This window comes from Alexandromys fortis, unplaced genomic scaffold, assembly GCF_014885135.2.
Source record: "Alexandromys fortis isolate MF-2015 unplaced genomic scaffold, M_Fortis_MF-2015_v1.1 scaffold_18, whole genome shotgun sequence".
Classification (NCBI taxonomy): domain Eukaryota; kingdom Metazoa; phylum Chordata; class Mammalia; order Rodentia; family Cricetidae; genus Alexandromys; species Alexandromys fortis.
The window spans coordinates 2,952,038-2,973,205 of record NW_026067897.1 but is presented as its reverse complement, the minus strand read 5'-3'; the positions used below and the strand labels follow the sequence as shown (position 1 = coordinate 2,973,205).

General features: G+C 40.7%; 1 protein-coding gene across 1 annotated transcript in view; it reads right to left on the bottom strand.

Moving 5' to 3' along the window:
• The window catches only part of Lrrc69 (leucine rich repeat containing 69), a 59,968-nt gene that overhangs the window by 14,147 nt on the left and 24,653 nt on the right, over positions 1-21,168 (bottom strand). The window contains exons 6-7 of the mRNA XM_050119331.1: positions 9,658-9,759; positions 4,604-4,783 (exon numbers count right to left, since the gene is read on the bottom strand). Coding sequence (XP_049975288.1) covers positions 4,604-4,783; positions 9,658-9,759 — 282 coding nt within the window. The remainder of the gene's footprint in view (positions 1-4,603; positions 4,784-9,657; positions 9,760-21,168) is intronic.

Genomic DNA, 21,168 nt, shown 5'->3' with positions numbered 1-21,168 from the left:
TAGCCAAAGATATGTGTGGTGGTTTGCACAAGAATGAATCCCCATAGGTTCATATACCAGGGACTGGCACTATCTGAAAGGATTAGAAGTACGAGGAGATGGGTGTGGTCTTGTTGGAGAAGTGTGTCAGTGGGGTGAGCTTTGAGGTCTCAAAAGCCCATGCCAACTCCAGTGCTCCCTGTCCCCCTCTACCTGTGGATCGGGATGCAGCTCTTGTCTACTGCTCCAGCACTTTCTTGCATGCTGCCATGCTTCCCACCATGATGATAATGGACTAAACATCTGAAACTATAAGCAAGCTGCCTTAGTTAGGGTTTCTGTTGCTGTGAAGAGACACCATGACCATGGCTACTCTTATATCGGAAAATGTTTGATTGAGATGTCAGTTCAGTTCAGACGTTCACTCCAGTATCATCATGGCAGCAGCATTAAGGTAGACATGCTGCTGGCTACAACTTGACCAGAAGGCAAAGGGAAGCGGACTCTCTCACTGGGAGTAGCTTGAGCATTGGAGACCTCAAAGCCCACCCCAACAGTGACACACTTCCTCCAACAAGGCCACACCACCTAACAGTGCCACTCCCTTTGGGGGCCATTTTCTTTCAAACCACTATACAAGCCCCCGATTAAATGTTTTTTTTTTTTCCTTAAGAGTTGCCTGGGTCATGGTATGTCTTTAAAGCAATAGAACGGTGACTAATTGACAACATGAGAAAGTTTTAAGACATTCTACACCACAAGTGTAGCTGGTTTAGAGCACTGACTCATTGCTCTGTTGACGTTGGTAGCCTTTTCGATCAACACGTAGGCATGTCAGTATTATGCAATTGCCAGTAACCGTGCTCTGACTTCAGGTTACAGGACTAGAAGAGAACATTTTAAAGGGACCAGGTGAAATCCAGGCTGTGCTGGAGCACGAATAATAAAAACCCAAAGGTGGAGATTGGGATTCGACCTGAAGGTCAGAAAAGCAAAACAGCCAGCCATTGACTCTTCTACCTCAGACTGAAGTGGAGATCCTGCCTCCAGGAATCTCAGAATGAGACTTAGAGCTGTCTCCTCCCACCCATCTTCCTCTCCAGTGCTCAGATAAAGGGTCTGCACCACCACCGCCTGGTTTCTATGGCAAACTAGTGTGGTTACTGGGATTTAAAGGTGAGTGCCACCACAGCCTGGTCTGGTCTGTAAGGCTGATCATGTGACCGTTTTACTCTCTGAACTTCAGGCAAGCTTATTTATTAAAATACAAATGAAATATCACTACACTACCTCCAAACATAAACAGAGAAATATCAGGAGCTTCTTCAAGGTGAGTATATTTTAAATAACTATATATTTTCTGAATAAGAAGTACTTTGCCATCTGTGGCTATCATAGATAAAAGCTGTTGCTGATTTAAAAAAAAATGCAACAAACTGATTTTTTCAGTTACTCAATTACTCAAAATCACATGCCACCAAGCTAAATTCTAGGTTCTAGACTCCTCAGAATTCCTAACAGTCAGGAGAGCATTCAGGAGCTTTGTGTTCCTGCTTCCCTACAGGAACCGTACAGTTACCCTGGCCGAACAGAACTCTATCTGCCCCCACAGAATGGTTTCTCCTGCCATCATCCCAACTGTAGAAAACAAAAGGCACCATGTCATGATTTAAGTCAGAAAACTGGAAGTCTTTCTTCTTCCTCCAAACACATCTCAAATGCGTCAGCTTCCTCTGCAGTCACTGCCATGAGCTTTCACCACCGCTGTTCCTCGCCTGATTCTGACACAACAGTCACCTGGCTCCGTTGCCTTACTTTTGTGACTCTCTCTAATCCAGTCCCCGTTCAGAAGTGACCTTTTAAAATACAAACCAGGACATTTCTTTCTCTTAAAAGCCCAAATGGTGCCTTGTCGTTCACTACCTAGAAACCAAACCCATTAACTAGGACTGTGTCATACATTGCAATCCAATTCCTGACGGCATCGGCCTTGCCTAGCAATGCGTACTGGAAACTGACCTGTTTTCCGTCCCTCAAATCAAAGGGAATTCCCATTGGCCAAGTCTTAGCACGCTCTTCTCTAACCCTTCACCTGACCAGCTCCTTCTTGTCCTTCAACCATTAGTCAGACACCCGTTCCTCAGGGAGGACCTCCGACACCTCAGATTTCTAAACACGAGCTGTTGTGGGATATTGTTTTAACTATGTAAGGATGTGTTACATTTGTTTACACTCTGGAATATTGTTTTAACTGTGTAAGGATGTGTTACATTTGTTTACGTCCTGGAATATTACTTTAACTATGTAAAGGTGTGTTAAATTTGTTTACGCTCTGGAATATTTAACTGTGTAAAGGTGTGTTACATGTAGGTATGCTGTATTTGTATACGGGTGTAAAGATGTGTCACACTTGTTTGTGCTGTATTTGTTTAATTGTAAATGATGTGTTGCATATCAAGATTTGGGATGCTGGGTGGTGTATTAAAAATAAAAGCCTAGTGCAATGATCTTTCCTGTTACTTTGTTTATGGAACCTGGTAATTGTGGATTGAACTGCATCTCATCCAGATTCACATGAGAAAAGCTTCAGTGCCTCCAAAAGAGGTCCTCTTTGGATAAAAGTGTTTGGTCACAGTGATCAACTGAATATGAAGTCATTACTTTGGACCTTAACCTGGTTTGATGGTTCTGCTCAAAGGGGAGATTTGGTTATAGATCCATAAGAAAGGAAGGCAACGTGAAAGGATACAGCAAGATGGCTGTTGCCTTGGTTATCTTTATGATTGCTACAATAAAATACCCAACAAAACCAGTTTAGGAGAGAATGAGTTTACTTTGACAGTCCATCGCGGTGTGTGCTGGGGGTCACATCACATAGCACTCAGAGTCAGCCAGCAGAGAATGGTAATGCCTGTGCTCATCTAGATTTTTTTTTTTTTGTATATGATACTTCATGACACCAGCCAAGGAAATGAGGACGCCCCTTTCTAGAGTGTCTTCCAATCTCAATTAATCCAGTCAACATGACCCCCATAGGCATGGCCAGAGGCTAAAAAAATTCCTCAAGGGTGTGTCTGAAAGTTTATCTTCTGGGTAATCCCAGCTCCAAACCGGTAATTAAAACTAAAAGGGCAACAGGACTGGAGTGGAACAGAATACACCACAATTCAGAAAAAGCCTGGTCCTGCCAGTAACTTGACATTGGAGCCCCAAGCTTCCCAAGCCACAAAAACAACAAAAAAAAATTCTGTTGTTTAAATTACTCAATAGTCACATAAGTCCCAACACACTAATGCGTCACCCTTGTACATCATAATATGCCATGATTTACAGTTACATGCGTGTTCATTGGGTTTTGCTTTGCTGCTTTAACCAGATGATCATCCATAGACCAGGAGGAAATGCATCTGCCCTCTGCTTAACATGGTCAAGTATGATACTCTTTTTCCCAGGAACAGCCCACTGCTTACCAACCCTAGATAAGAAACGAGTGTGTCAAGAAGGAATTCTGGGTGGGCTAGAACAGATTTTCTAGCAAACTGAGGTTCCCCAGGCACTGCCTGTCCCACATCCTGTTCTCATAATATATGAGTTACAGATGCTTTAATATTTTTAAGTGGTTGAACAAAAGAAATACATCTCACAACCTGAGAACATTATGTGTTATTTAAACATAAGGTTCACACTCATTTACATGTTGCCTACAGAGGTCTTCCGGCTACAAAACAGTTACACATGTGACAGAGACAACAGTGAGTGCCTAACGCATTTGCTGTGTGGTCATCTGGAGTGAAAGAAGTCTTCGAAACTTTGTATAAAACTTGCTTCACGAGCTATGTGAACTGTCCAGTGACAACTGCCCCAGGTGACATGGTCCAAGAAAGGAATCATTCGAGGACAATTCTGAGTGCTTGTGAGAACACCCAACAAGACAAGAGTCCTGTGACCTCAGTTTCTTCAAAACAGACTTGTTCTTGGGACATGTTTTCGTGCTCCTACAAGGTGTAGCAGATGGTTGTTAGTTAAATTCAGATTACTCATTCTGCTTGCTGCTTTTAATCAATTAAATGCCTAAGCCATCCTTTCTAAGCCTCTACGGGAAAAAACATGTTTTTGCCACGTGCAGTTTGTCCTTGTGAATGTATATGGCTTGAACTCATGAGAACTTTATTCATGGGACCTTTCTTAACCTCGGTATGAACAGTCTGAGGCAATGAATGAAGCCAGCTAAGGTCTTTAGCTTTAGTCTACCCTACTTATCACCTTCATTATCCTGGTCCCACTGCCTCTACAGTGGTGACCTTTAAGAATGGTAAGATTTCTAAAATCTCCATTGAAACGTAAACTTGAACATGTGGATTTCCAACCTATGATTCCCACGTGCTGAAGAAAAAGTATGTGTGACCATGCCCAGTATTCGTGGAATTTGGATGGAATGTATGTAACATGATAAAGACTTTAAATTCAAATGGAGTAAGAAATGATTATTATAAGACAGTTATCTGGATTTTTTTATCATCAACACGATCAAAGAAGTCTATCTTTAGTACAAATATCATTAGTAAGGACAAAAATAGGTACTTTTATGCTCGTATTCGCACACAAAAAAAAAAACACTGTTTACCTTTGATGGGGAAACAAACTGGACACATTCCAGCCATTCGGATAAAAAGGGTTTTCTGCACAGTACACACCGCCTTGCCTTGGAGAGTTTGTCTTTGGTCTCTGGATAATGCTCTATGGCATTCATAATCAAATGATTCTTTTCTTCTAACTGACCGAGGACAAATCTTGCTGCTATTTCCTGAATTGAAAAAAAAATTGTTCTTCAAATTAATTCAAAATTTATATATTAAAGTAATTGCTATTTGATTCAAAAACATGTCTAATTCCTTATTGTTTATTAATCTAAGATTCGAAAACACATATACATTGCATGAGGCTGCCATTGTAAAAAAAAATTTATCTTTCACAAATGTAGGATAAGTGGGTACCTTCCACCATATTTATATCCCTTACAAATAGGGCTCCAAGTCATAATAAATTTACATGATCAGTTTAATAAAATTAGCTGTCATTTTGCTCAGGTTTTGTACCTTTAATTATGATAAACAGGGACTACACACATATGCAAACTGGACTCAGAAAGATTCAGTCATATTCACTGAGATATAAGTTCACAGCCCAGTCAACTCTGCATCCCTTAAGGAGCATTGGCATCTGAGAGCCAATCCCTACTTTCAATCTGCATTAAACTTAGTCAAGTTGATTCAGACTTTGTTCAACAAAATAATAAATAATACAAAAGCAAAGAAGGAAACGAAGTTGCCTTTCACCAGTATCTTCAGCTTCATCATCTTAATATAAAACACAGAATATGATGATACAATTTAATCTTCACTGACCCAGCAAAGAAAACAAACATTTGCCTAACTCCCCCAAAGCACCAACATCCAGTATTGCCAGCATGGCATAAACAATGCTTATGATTATGAAGCAACATACGTTTATATAGCATGAAGTCCCTCCTACACAAACACTGATTGAAATTTAAAGCATGGATGGGGACAGTTAACATGGGACTTATTTTCCTGCCCAAAATGAAGGTTTTCTAATAGTCCATATCAGCTCTGATCGTCATTTAAATACATATGATTATGTATATAAAAATCTCTCCCTAATTCATGCTACTTTAAGTCTTTAAAATTTTCAAGGAATCCCCATGAATTGGTGCTGGCCTGTTCCTTGCTATGCCCATGCTTCTCAGTCAACGACTATCATTGCACAGCGAAGCACCTTGGGCGCATGCTCCTTGTGAGACTCATCCTTCACCAGACAGCTTTCTGAGTGGGGGGAAATATACCTGCTCAGCGCATGCTCCTTGTAACACTCATCCTTCACCAGACAGCCTTCTGAGCGGGAAAATATACCTGCTCAGCGCATGCTCATTGTGTGACTCATCCTTCACCAGACAGCCTTCTGAGTGGGGAATGGCCCTGCTCAGCGCATGCTCATTGTGAGACTCATCCTTCACCAGACAGCCTTCTGAGCGGGGAATGGCCCTGCTCAGCGCATGCTCATTGTGAGACTCGTCCTTCACCAGACAGCCTTCTGAGCGGGGAATGGCCCTGCTCAGCAGAAGGAAGAAGTCTGGAAGCACTATTGTGACTCCAACCATCAGATACTTAGTGTCACCTTTTCTCTGACTGTTTTCACAGAACATGATTTGTGATTCAAAACAAAATGCTTATTTTAGAGGTATATGTTAGCTAATTAAACAAATTGGGAGGATAGTCTTAGTATGCTGAAAATACACAGGCAAGGGTTCACTTTCCAAGCAGAAATGGAAGAATGTTCTTAAACATACAGACGTATAATTCATACAGGCTACTTTTAACATTTATGATTTCTGGACCCATGAGTGTTGATTTCAATATATCACTTGACAGCTAACATATCGGTCATAATTTATATTCTTTTTGAAGCAAAAATATTACTTTGGAAGAATAATATACGTTATTAAAACTTAAATTTTTTTCTTGGAATGTAAATATACACAAAACATGATAACTGTTGATGTAACCAATACTATCTTTTTTTTTTCTTTTTTAGTTTTCTTTTCTTCTGAGAAAGAGTTTCTCTGTGTAGCCCTGGCCATCCTGGAATTTGTTCTGTAGATCAGACTGGACTCAAACTCAGAGATCCTCCTGCCTCTGCCTCCCAAGTAGTAAGATTAAAAGCATGTGCTGCCGCCATTTGGTTAATAGTATCTTTTAGGACACCTCTTACAGAAAAATTGTTTGAATTTTCTGAAACTATACCAACTAAATATGAGATCATCCCAGTGTTATTTTAAATCTAAGAAATCTTTTACAAATAAGTAAGTTGTTTATTTTCAATCACTTGTATGCTATTTTGTTAGAATATTTTATATAGGTCATGTGATATTCCTATTTCTAATCCACTATAAATTGAAAGCATATTGATGTGTATAAATTTTCTTACATACAGTCATTTGAACTATAATATTATATAACCACAAATTATAAACTATAAAAAGAAGCACAAATCCTTAGGAGGAAGGGTAGATTGGAAATAACGTGGAATGAGCTGCTACCGTGAGCACAGGGGCAGGACACGCAGCATGCTAAGCAAGGGCTCTGGCTCTGTTATGTGCAGAGTTTCACACACTGGCTCAATAAGGCATTTGCTGCTTGGCCTTATTTGGACAAATTCTTAATTCACCTGGTCCCAAATATCTCATGTGCAAAATGAGAGCTTTTCCAGCACTGTGACAGAGATGATAGAGCTATAATAGCAGAGAATTGAGCCTGCGTCTGCTGATGCAGTAAATTATCAGGATCTGGTTCTAGTTAGCGAGTTTCTGCGGTGAGGAAGGTTCTCAAACCTTTTGTTGGTCCTGCCAGCTAAAGTGCATGCCTAACCTTCACTTTACCTTTAATTCTAACATAGTCTCACTAAGTCATTCAAGCTTGCTTAGAAATCACTTGGTACCTCAGGCCTTGAACTTGGGATGCTTCTGCCCTTAGCCTTCCATGTAGCTAGGATTTCAGACCTAAACAACAATGTATCTTTTAGAAATTCTCTACTAAGGCAGATACAGTTTCAAAGCCCTATGAACCACTGAAACCCAAAGGAATTTAATTGCTAATAGTAACCAAATGTCTACTTAGAAATGCCTTTGACTCCAAATATACTGTCAGCTTGAGCCACCATTCTGAGAAAAAAATCATAGCAGTACTTTCAAAACCGCCTAAATCATTTATATGAGCAAAACTAATAATTTCTACTGTATAATCTATTATATATATATATATCCATGCATATATCATTATGAATATAGCATTAAATTAACTCTAAATTCTTGGACCTTATAGTTTAAAAATTAAAAGGAAATGTTCTAATCTTCTTATGATAGCACATCAGATTAAATATTCTTGCAGCCTCCTCCACAACCAAGAATCTCTTGTGCTCGAGCCCAGGACAATAAGCTTACCTTTCTGCACCCCAGCTGTTAGGAACACTGTAAGGTGGGGTCTGGAGGCCAACTGGAGAAGTTGGCATCAAGCCCCAGCATGAACTCTGCCACTGTGAACAAGTTAGCCTCTCCGGGTCTTAGTTTCTCTATCTATAAAAGGAGGTACAATAAAGACACCTACCTCTTGATGGTAAGCAAACAGCTACTGTGTTCATAAGCACAGTACCTGCTCATAGAAACCTTAAAATAAGTAGTAGCTAGAATTATTACTCTGATATGCTTGATGCAGGAGGAAAAAAAGAACAAGTTATTGGGGCTTAACTGAGATATGGCAGTTTTAAATGTTTGATCAATTTAAGTTTCCCACACATGAGCAGGAAATAATGCCGCTTATGGAACAATCTCCAGTAGAAAATTTGAAAAGAGCTGACGTTCAAAGAAAGCAGTTCTTACACCCTACAATTTTATTCATTGAGATACCATGAACATGAGAGCAGTTCTCTGTGACTACAATCGGTTTAGCCTCATTTGTAAAGACAAAATTGGGTGAGTATTAATGTTCTAAACATCTAACAATGAGAAAACAGTTAAAACATTATGATGCAACAAAATAACATATATTATCTAAAAAGATATCTTAATTTTTTTAATCTGATTAAAAAGACATTCACAATAATTGGAGTAAAAACCTGAATCTCTAAGTAGCATATAAAGTATTAATTCATCTTAAATTTAAAATATATTCTAAATGTACAAGAGAGTCAGAGTGGAGAGTAGTGATACCTAGTTAGAGTTCTGTATTCTTTTCACCATCATTGGCATGTTTCTATTCATGCATCTATATTGCTTTAATGATAAGAAAACAATTTTTTTTGTGGATTTTCGAGACAGGGTTTCTCTGTAGCTTTGGTTCCTGTCCTGGAACTAGCTCTTGTAGACCAGGCTGGCCTCGAACTCACAGAGATCCGCCTGCCTCTGCCTCCCGAGTGCTGGGATTAAAGCCGTGCACCACCACCGCCCGAAGAAAACAATTTTTAAAGCATTATAACTAAATCTATCTATGTTCTTGTACGTTCAGCCTTAGATTCAAATGAGTCTGGTAAATCAATATTTGTGATAGATAATCATATTCAACTCTGGAGAACCTGTGGGTTTTATCTTGTCTGGCATTAAAAGTGTCTTTCAACGTGTTTCCCTAGTACTTCTTTTGCTATCATTAACTAGTTTCACCAAACTGAACTCTGTGAGTTCCGGATCACAACCATGTACAAGCAGAAATGAAACAGAAGCAGAAAAGAGCCCTCTAGCAGCAGAAAGATGCTTAGAAGGCTAAAGTAAAAGTAAATTCCTCTTTTCTTTTCATCCAATGAAAAACGTTCACTGGGCTGGAGAGATGGCTCACTGGCTGCTCTTCCAGAGGTCGTGAGTTCAATTCCCAGCAACCACATGGTGGCTCACAGCCATCTGTAATGAGATCTTGTGCAAAGAAAAACGTTCACTTCTCTGTGTCAAGTCAGTCTGAAAATCAGACAGATTGCACTGAATTCTGTGATCAAGTCAAAAATGACATGAAGAATCCGCATTCTTAATGGACCAGTGCTATATATCTGCTGAATTGTCAGGAATGCTTTACGTCTTAAGCCATGGGTTTAGTGGGATGGTTCGTGCGTATGAGTCACCCGTAGAGTCCAGACGTCTTTAGGTTGTGTGGCGATGATTGGCCGCATCAGGAAGAGTGGGTTTCCCTCACAGTAGAACTCCCTCAGTTTTAGATTCTGAAACTGCAAACAAAAAAACAGACTTTACTTCTAAAGGCTGATTATAGTTTAGGATGCGCGCATACTAGGCTAACATTTTAACAATAGTAGATATTCTACTTGTTAGGAGCATTACGAGGTTTACCGATGGCGTGAATAGCCATGATCTAAGAAGACACTGACTATATCTCCCATACTGAATAGCTAAGGAAGCCTGTTTAGGGTCACAGAAAGAGTCAGCAGAAGAAGCTTTACTAAGTCAAATTCTGGAAACATTTGTAAATCTGTGTTAGAAAAACCCAAGCATGATGAAAACATTCTAAAACATGCCATATTGACATATCAATGGCTTTCTGAAAGTCAATTCATGTTGAACAAAGATAAGAGAAGCACAGAAACTTCAAAATCTCATTTTAAACTATTATGAACATGAAAAATGAAAATAAATGGCTGTGGCTATATGTACAGGATTGCATCGTACATGCAAAATCCTGAGACTAAGCAAAACAAAAGAAAACAGCATGAAGCAGCGGGAAAACGGACAGTTCCCAGTGATATTTAACCCATGATGAAAATCCAAATCCTACTAGAATCTGCCAGTTAAACAGCAAATAAGGAATGCCACTGTCTTCATATTCTGCTTAGCATGCCTCTGCGGGACCTATAAAACTGCTGATACAGCTGAAATCACGTGAGGGACTACGTCTCTGAGACTAAATTCTTAGTGGAAAAAAGGCAAGAAAACAAGAGCATAGCTTTCAGAGGTCTGCTAGAAAATATAAAGTCAACGAAGAGAGAGAAGGGAAGAGGGGCAGTGCTGAGCTTGGGGGAGAGTGGGGAGAACTGAGGGGAGAGGGGAGGGAAGAGGGGGCAGAGCTGAGTCGAGCAAGAGTCTGGGGGGACTGAGGGGAGAGAGCGATGATAATGACGCGTGTTGATTCTAAATATGGCTGATTCAATTCACTGACTGCGGAGTAAGACAGATATGAAAAATCAGCTCTTGTGAGCCACAATAAGCTGGCCTAGTCACACCACAGCATCTCACAGAAGTTATGAAGAACTAGAGATTTGCCATTTCAGCCAAGGATTTGAAAGAGCAATGATTATTTTAAAAATAATTGACTTAAGACATACTTTGGGGCATTATGATATTAGATTTACAAATTTACAGCAAAGCTTATATAACATATATACAATTTTTAAATGAAGAACTCAAGGCTATTTTGTATTGTCCTCTTCCCTGACCCAGATACTCCCCACCTCAGCCTTGAAGGATGTTTCCTCTTGGGCAGATTATTAGAATAGTAATCTGGAATTGGTACAAGTTTTTGTTCCTAAGCAAGTTTTTAAAATTAAAATATGATTATAATACAACCCTGGTTGAGATGTTAATGATTCCCTTTTAGTCAGAATATATTCAAAAGTCCTAACATGTAATATTTGACTCCCTTCAGCCTTCTTCCCCAAGGTGACCTGGTGAGCACGCCTCACACCAAGGCTTTTAGACATGTCACACCAGCTCTGTCTCATTTGTTGTGACTCTCCAGTTGTGTGTTCCACCTGCCTAAGACTAAAACATCTCCTATCTGTGTGTCCCCAGCCTTCACTCCATGTCCTTGCCCTGTGCATAAGTCAGCCCTATAAAGAGCAGGGACAGCCACTATGGAAAACTCTCCAGGCTTTCAAGATTTGCAGTCCTTCCTCAGAGCTGGTAGATGAAGACAGGGACTCCCGCCAGCAACATGCTGCAGCAGCACTGTCCATGTCCGCCAAGTCCTGCTGCCACTGCAGACTGGCCTGCCGTCACTGGGGGCTCAGCAGGGACAGAGTGCAAAAACAGTTTTAACAAAAATGGGAGAATAGAAGGCTGAGGCTTCACATGGGCTCAAAGATAGAATTGATAAGCAATCCTAAATCACTATAAGCACTTCAGACCATCTCAACGCTCCTGGGGCTACCTTGTAATAAGGGCTAGGATTTCTTAATAGACTCAGGTTAGAGAAGGATAAAATTTTAAATACAGGAACTACGACATCCAAAAATTAGACCCAAGGAACAATTCCTTTTTAAAGGATGAGTAAGATTTAGCAGCTAATGGAAAATTAAACACAGAATAATATGCCTGATATATTATATATATATATTTGATTATATATAACCAAAATTGTAGGGTGATGTGCCTGATGACATCATTTATGCATAAGGAATCCCCGAAAAGTCTATACTGAAACCTCTCTCTCACACCTTCCATAAGTAGTAGAAGGAAAAACAGGCAGAGAGTAATTTAAAGTCTTAATTTTTCATATCTGCCAAATATATGCCCCAAAAGAGGATCCTGAGAGAGAGAAAAGGGAGGAGGCTAAGAGCCAAGCCTGGCAGAAAGGCGGTATCTGCATTTGCACATAGGGAGGGCAGGGCGGAGACTTTCTTCAGACCACAGAGATGCTGCTCAAAGTGCCTAAGCCCACTTTCTCCCTGGGCTTCATTATTCTGGGCCTTGAAGAGTACACAGTAATTTAATACAGTTTATCAGTTTTGTCTTTGAGACCACGTGAAACCTCAGACACCCCCATGGTGTTTTCAGCAATCTCTCTCAACATCACTGAAGCAGTAATTGCTATTGAAGGCCTTGCTTGCATTACTGCACAGGCCCCAACACAGGCCTTCTTCAGACCCCGCATTTGCCCTTGAGCTACCCGAGAACTAAGAGCTCTGCTCCCTCTCTGTGCTCAATGCTCTCACAAAGGTATTCAGATCACCACTCCTTCCTCACAACTGTCTGGCAGTGACCCACATCACTAGAAATCACTCATGGCCTTCTGGCTGTCACTATGTGTACCCACAGTCCTTATGTTCTGGGCTTTGCTTTTACTCTTTCTGTATTTCTTCTCCCTCCACTGTGCTAAGATTGGGTTTTTTTTCCTAAGCATTTCCCCCTTTTTGTGACACTTTGGCCCCAAAGTTATCCACTCCTTCAAGATAAGAATATATGGAATAAGGTCTTAATGCTTTGAAAGAGGAAACCTCTTTTTGTTCTCAAATGGAAAAACCAAACAAGTTCTCACTAATCTGGCAAAGAACAAGAGTGTCTTCTATGGGCCTTAACCAAGGAAAATTATTCAAGAGATAGAGCAGCTGAAAGAGTTTGCATGGTAAGAACTGAATGTGCGCATTCTCTTTCCTGTCAAAATGCAAAGAACAAAGTTTAGAGCATCTACTGCCACAGTGAAAAAAAAATTAGGGAAACATCTTTGAAAAAATTAAGTGTCAGGGAAAAGCCTGAAAGTTCTTCCTGTGAGAGAACAGCTCTTCTGGGAGGTCATCCAAAAGCAACACTGGGAATGAGAACAGATGTTTATGAGTAAAATGTACATCTCTGATTGAAAAGAGCATCTTCTACATGAACAATAGTATGGTCGCTTACATTGTGTGTCCAAATCCTCCTGCTCTCTTTCATTTCATCTGCCTCGGAAACCTAAGCCTGGGTCATCCAGGCTGCAGCCTCGCCTGTCCCTGCACGCAACTGAGCAAGTGTCCTTTGCAGAGCTGCTCCTCAGAGCTCGCAGATTGTCCATAAATTCATCACCACCACCTTCCAGGTGCCCTTAGTGGTCTCTGGAAAGCTTGCGGCAGCCAACACTGACTTTCATTACTCAGGGTTCTTTTCCCAACTATGACCTAGTTCTCCCCGGAGTCACATCCTCTTTTCACTTGATCTTCACCCAGGGTAATTTCATCCACACCTAGGACTGTCCTGTAGAAATAACTATAGCTCCGCATCTTACAACCAACCGTGCACTCAAACATCCACTAGGTTGAAGCACAATTAATAAAAACTCAGAGATAGAAATTGGGGCTCAACCTGAAGACCAGAAAAGCAAAGCAGCCAAACACTGGCTTTTACCTCCACCTCAATTCAAAAATGGCGATCCTGCCTCCAGGAATCTCAGAACGAAACCGAAGACTGAGAGCTGTCTCCTCCAGTTCTATAATCCTCTCTAGTGCTGGGATTAAGGCTGGGCACCACTACCGCCTGGTATCTATAGCAAAGTAGTACAGCTTCTAGGATTAAAGGTGTGTGTCACTGCTGCCTGATCAGTAAGGCTGGTCGGGGTGGCTGTTTTACTTTTCTGGTCCTCCAGCAAGCTTTATTTATTAAAACACAAATAAAATGCCACTACATTAGTATGCATCAACTCCCCCGTTCCAGAGAGAAAATAGGGCCTTGTTGGTGTTGATCTTATGTTGCTTTCTATCTCAACTCATAAGGGGAGCAGTATGCAAAGTTATTTTTAAAGGGTTTATTTTAAAGGTATCTCATAAATATTAGAGCATAAATATGTTAAAATGTCAATTGTGATAGTGTGGTTTTCTAGTTGTTTGGTGTTTGTGTTAACTGGGGACTGGACTCGGGGCCACACACATGATAGGCAAGCACCTTAACTCTGGGTGGTGTCAGCAGCCCCATCGTTCCTCATACTATGTTACATTTTCCAAATTTTTAAATGTATAATTTTTATAATCAGAAGAAAGACTCCCTTCTTCATTTTCATGTTGGAAAGTAGACCAAAATTTGGCCTGCTGGTATGAGAAAATAAATAAGTAGAACTTCTCCTGTAGCCAGGTGAGAGTGACGAACACCTTTAATCCCAGCACTCGGGAGGCAGAGGCAGGCGGATTTCTGTGAGTTTGAGGCCAGCCTGGTCTACAAGAGCTAGTTCCAGGACAGGCTCCAAAGCCACAGAGAAACCCCGACTCAAAAAACAACAACAATAAAAATTTTCCCTTTTAATTTTTATTTTTTTTTTTTTTGTTTTGTTTTGTTTGCTTTTGGTTTTGTTTTGGGGGCTCGAGGGCTGTTCGTTTGGTTTTGGTTTTGGTTTTGGGGGCTGGAGGGCTGTTCGTTTGCTTTGTGCTTTATGAAAAGCCGTCAGTATTCTCTACCTCTAAGTTAAACCTGGAGAGTAAAGCAAGACTCCCACTCAGGGCCTCCAAAAACTCTCATTATTGTCTGTATTCGGCCTTTCACACACTATCTGCTTATTTTAATTTCCCTTCGTGACTACCCCAGCTAATTTGACACGTGGCTCCACTCACTGGCTTGATGAAACGTCTCTATGTGTTTATTCTAGAAGAGGGACTTCAGTAGTAAGAGAGGGGAGAGTTACCGTTTCAGTGCTGTCTTCTTTGGTATTGAACACTCATATTCTACTTTTTAAAGGCTTCTTCTGTACATAACTTGATCGGTAATGACTTTTTAGTGATATACTTTATCCCTACAAACTATTTTTTTCTGAATAGTTCATGTTAAAAACCTAGCAATTGTTTTTCTCTGGCTGTTTAGTCATGAATTACTCAGTCTGTAATCTTAACTCATTCTATTCCACACTTCAGCCCCTATTTAAAAAGGCCTCACAATAGTCATATTCCCATATTATACTACTGAGAGTTTGAAAATGCTTCCTTTTCCCACTTCCTAGTGAATTCACTGCATTCATAATTTGGCAGCCAGTTGACTGGTTTCAAGGGTGGTCCTCAGGGGTATTTTCCTTTCTTTCCCTTTCTTGTCCTCCTGCTTTTTACACAAAGATCTTTAAAATACCATTGAATTTTTCTCTTTTCCTCTTTTTCCCTTCATTATTTTTCCGATATCACCCTCCAATATAAAACTCTTTGGTCTCTCCGATTACTAAGAACATCAGCACAAAACATCTGCAGGCTGTGGATACTCTTACCTTACTCCAAACTCCGGCTTCTAAACTTCACACATCCCCCAATTCATACTGTTACCCTTTTCCTTACTTCCCATGCCTTTTTTGAAGTTGCTCTGTCAGTCTCGAAAGCTCACACAACATGACGGAACACACTCTGTGCTGTCAGGGCATGGTGGAGAACGTGTATCAATTCTTTTCGTTCCTACTTTAATGGATTCTAATCTAAGAGGGTCTAATTGTCCTCCCTTGATGACATGCTGGGCACCACGGCTTGCTTCTGATGAATATAGCACCAGCAATGTGTGCAACTTCAGAGATTAAACCATTGCAATTCCTCCTAGTCTTCTCGTTCTTAGATCACCTTCCTACTCTGAAGGAAGCCAGCTGCCATGAATCGAGGACACTTAGGCAGTACACATAGTAACAAACCTAGGTTTTGTGCCAAAAGCCTTTTGAAGGCACCATCTTGGAAACAGATTTTCCAGCCCCAGGCAAGCCTCGAGACAGCTGCAGTCCCAGAGGACTTGATTCCAGCTCATGAGCAACAGAACACACAGCTGACTCCTTTCAACTCTGCAATCAGCAGACCTCATGTGAAATCGTCCACACGTGCTGACTTAAGCGACTGCATCTTCTGGGGCATCGTCATAATGATGCACGAATAATCAAAACTCAGAGGGAGAAGCTGGGGTTCAACCTGGAGATCTGGGGAAAGGAGGGGCCATGTTTCAGCTTGCAGACAGAAATAAAATAGGTCCCTAGTCCTGAGCTCTTTTCAACCCATTTACTCCTCCGTCCACCTTATTTCAACACTGTTTTGTTCTATCACAGAAATATCATGAATTCATGGAATGATAAAGGGGGATGAAAAGCAAAAAAAAAAAATCTTTCATTCTAGAAGATGGCAAAGCCTACAATGTTTGCAAACAGGTGGGAATTCAAAGAGAAAGCAACAGAGAATTTTAACCTGTGATTCTTCTGCTAGAAACTACACACCAATTCATTCATTCTCACTTTAGTTTCTCCTCGTTCCTTCATTCTCTGATTTTATGAAGAAAACTTAAATACCACAGCCAGATTGTTGATAAATTACTTATCGGACCAAGCAATGTTTTGTAAACATGACTAATATGTCTGTGCACGACTCTCCTGGCACTGACATCAAGAGCTATGCTTGCTTATTAAATTAAAATGGATTTAACAAGGTAAGTTTAAAAAACTTCAGTAATTGTCTGGAGATGACTTTTACTAACTGTATCTAGTTAACTACCTAGTTAACTCTAGCTTATGTCGATTTGACAAAAAAAACTTATTCAGTATGCATATTTTTAATCTAATAATAAAAAAAATCATCCAGCCTCACAAACATAAAGTTTTTTTGGTAATCCTTAGGCAATGAAACTTACAATTAACATTCCATTTGAATTAATAAGATGCCACAATGCTCTGCATAGGAAAAGTAAATGGAAATAAAGCTAAAACTTTACCTCATCTGAGACTTCTAAGCATGTTCAAAAATAATTATTCAAGCATAATTTTCAGTAAATAATCAAAGCTAATGAACCTTATAAGAAATGGTATGCTGAGTTGAATATCACTTTTGTAGCTAGCCATGACTGACAGGGGTGAATGAACCTGTACTAACAACAGAGAAGCCAAGTGTAGCCAATATGTACCCCAAATATTCTCCTCCATTATTGCATTTATTAGGCTTAGACATTAAAGTCTGCATGTTTAACAAGTAAAGCCCATTTAAAATGTAAATAGCAGCACAGTAGATTTGAAAAAAAGAACCAACAAGAAATTGCCTACTGAATAAAGTTGAGGGGGAACAAATAAACATTTAAAATTTTTAAATATAGCTAAAAGTAAATTGTAGAATTATAAAAATGAGGATAATATAGAACGAAACACAAAGAGGAAAAGAATGAAACAGAAGGGGCTAGGATCCAAAGTAGAGACAAGGAAAAGTTGTAAAATAGATGAAATTAAATTATAGTCAGAGAAAAGAGAAAAGTCTATGCTCGAAGGAAGAGGACTACAAACTTATCTGAATAATTAAAAACATCATTTCCTAGTTAGGTTTCTATTGCTTTAGTACATGCCATGACCAAAAGGAACTGGGGTAGGAAAGGGCGCATTTGGCTGGCAGGTTATAGTCCGTCATCGAGAGAAGCCACGGTAGGCGCCGTAAGATCTGGCGATGATACGCTGCCTACTGGCTCCCTCTCCATGCCGCCCAGAGCCACCTGTCCAGGAATGGCGCTGCCTACAGTGTTTGGGGTCTCCTGTATCAATCAAGAAAAGGTCCCCACAGACTTGCCAATGGATCAATACGATGGAGGCAATTCCTCAACGGATGTGTGTATCAAGCTGATAAAATCTCACCAGCACAAAATTCATCCATGCGTTTAAGCAGCCTAATAAATTCCAGGCAGGGAAAACAAAATGAAATAAACATATAGAAACATCATAATTGAAATTAATAATAAAACTATGAGAAAAATCTTAGAAGTTGCCAGGAAAAGAAAAACAGATGTGTTTTGCTCCTGAGGAGAAGCATCGTGCCTGTGCTTTGAGCCTGGACCAGGCAAGCAGCCTCTGGGCCTTGCAGTGAAAGCTAGGAAACCCCGGAGAGACGTGAAACGCTGAGGTGGTGCAAGCCAGCATGCTAATTTGGATCCTACACTCAGTAAAGGTTATTCCTCAAAAATAAATCTAGGATTGACGTTAAAGCTGAAACAATGTAAACCTATTGCCAAGGAAAGACATGGAGGTGTTTGGAGCTGGAGGTAAACAGGATTCCTCTCTAAGCCCAGAGATGGGGAGAAATGGCTGCGATGAAAAGGTTCAGTCTGAAGGCATCCCGCCTCCGTGTAGAACAAAGGCGGAAAGCCTGGGAGGTACAGACGCAGTTAGGATTCCCAACAGAACATTCTGAAACGAGGGTGGGAAAACAAACTTGTAGACCTTACACTCCCCAGAAGTGTAAATTAATAATCCCCATAAAGCAAGGGAATTTTTTATGTGTAGTCAGTTATAACAGTAAAATTTTATAAAACTTTATTATTAAAATTGCCAAATGGAATTATAAAAATCTCCAGATTTTAAAAAGGAAAGAAAGAAAAGTGGGTAAGGAGCACAGAAGTAGAAATCCAGAATAAGATGCTGATTAAGCCCAGACTAATTCAGCAATACATCAAGATGAACTAAATGCTTGCTACTGCTTGAAGACAGAGCTTTTTACATTGGCTGCTTTAAAGTGAATCTCTATACCTGTAGGGATGGGAAGGAACGAAAACAAGCATATCACGCAAACATGAACCCAGGGGAAACTGGTGTAGTGGTAGGAACAGCAGAAAAATCAAGTTTTATGTCTATATCTCAGAATATGTGAGCATGAGCCTGAGACATGAGAATTTAGCATCATCACTGATTATTCCTCTGCACTCTGGAATCGATCTGGCAATTATACAGTTTGTAATAAATAGATTTATTAATTTCTAGGATGAAAGTTTGGAAAACAGAAATGAAAATTAAATAACAAATCCCTTCAACCAGGACTTCTTAACTTCAACATGAACGGTCCAGTCAGATGACATTTGGGGGGACTGTCCCACATTCTACAAGTGTTTGACAGTATCTCTGGCCTCCAGCCCAGGATACCAGTGGTACCCATCCCTGTATTCGTGCAAATAAAATTGTCTCCAGCCAGGTTTTATTGTCTACTGCGTGCCAGGGACTGTTCTAGGTGTTGGAAATACATCATTGAAGAGACAAAATATGCTTGAGTTTTCTTGAGGAGGTGCAGGCAGATGGGTAGAAAGAGTTCACCACCTAAGAAAGGGTAATAAGGTTTCAGGAGAGCCACTTACTGGATCTGACCAGAGCCTGTCTTTGCGGGATTTTGTTTCCTTATTTTACGCTGTCCTGGGGATCACACCCTGAGACATACAAATGTGAGGAAAGCGCTCTATACGTGAGCTAAACGCAGGCGCTGGCCAGCTCGGGCACGGTGAGCGCGGCTCTGGCAGGCCTTGCCCTTCTCCCTGCTTTTCTCTGCCTGGTTCTCAACCATGACGACACATTCCTAGAGCTGGCCAGCAAGGTCTGCTCCCTTTAGCCAATAAATCCCTTCTCCTGAGGCTGATTACCAAAGTACAGCAATCAAAAGCTCCCTTTGACTCAACTAATTAACATGCCCAGTTAAAATTGAACACCTCATCCTAACACAGGGTTTTCCCCGTACCATTGTAAACTGCCCGCTGTGCCTTTATAAACCAACATTTTCCCTACGTGCCACCTCTGCCTCCTCTCTATCCAGAGGCAGCCCTTTGTCCCTCCAGGATAAACACCCCTCCCTTGCTGTCTTCCCCTTCTCCCGCATCCTCTGTCTCCCGTCTTTGTCTTATTCCCTCCTCTTATTCCCCTGGGGCAAGTAAATCTCCCATGTGCCTAGCACTTGGTCTTGCAGGTCCTGAGCCTGTTCCTTTCATTTCACTACACTGGGTCCCAGAGCCTCTCTTTAAAAAGCTTTTTTTTTTTTTTTTATGATCAGGGTTGGTCTCCAAAGCATACTGACCCTGAATTTCATTCACCAAACTTCACTTTTAGGGCAAGGAGATAAGCGAGACATCATTTTACTCTTCTGAGTCAGATCATTACATCCTAGTGAGAAAACTCAAATTCTCAAGAGTTTAACTGATGGATAAACATGGCTCCTCAACCACCAGGTCCCACGAGGCAGGATCGTTTCAGAGATTTCTATCTTACCGGCATCCAGTATCAGCCTGTCTTTAATGCCAATAAAATCGCGTAGATATAAAAGATCAGAATCCAGACTATTAAGTTCAGCCGAGCAGAGAAAAGTCAGCCATAGCACCAAACTTAATTGGGCATTCCGTGTTTCAACTTGAGTTCTCACAAAATGATCACTGCCTCCGGAGTGAGGTTTTATGAATTTTCTCTAATGCTTTCATCTCAGAAAGGCTATCTCATGAAATTTCAGAACTGCAGTAGTAAAAGCAGCAACAGCATGTAACCCAGCGCGCTTCTCATCCCCGCCCCCACACCCGCCCCCACACGAGGAGCAGCGGGCTTGAGCTCAGGCTCGTAAAAGCGGTGACAGGAAAAGTGTCCAGTCAGGCTTTGGAACTCACGAGTCCTACATCACTTAGCTAAGCTTACATCACTCGCATAAAGCCTGATCCCAAGAGGGCTTTGTGTCAGTAAAGCGCTGGCTCACGTCCCGCTTCTTTAAAGGTCACAGATTTTAAATGTATATCTCCTAATAAATCCGGCCGTGGGAGAGAGCGTTGGCAAATCGAGAAAAACACAATCACTTTCAAATCAAAGTCAAATTTTGGAAAGGCGCTTAAAGAGATTCAAGGACAGGATACAGCTTTCTTTAGTATTCAAGAGGCAAAAATAGGGGCTGGAGAGATGGCTCAGTGGTTAAGAGCATTGCCTGCTCTTCCAAAGGTCCTGAGTTCAATTCCCAGCAACCACATGGTGGCTCACAACCATCTGTAATGATGTCTGGTGCCCTCTTCTGGCCTGCAGACATACACACAGACAGAATATTGTATAGATAATAAATAAATATTTAAAAAAAAAAGAGGCAAAAATAAATAAGCAAATACTCTCAGCATGGAGGCCAAATACCAAATATATCCCTGGGGTCGCTGTTGCAGAGAGGCAGAACAGCTAAGGGACAAGG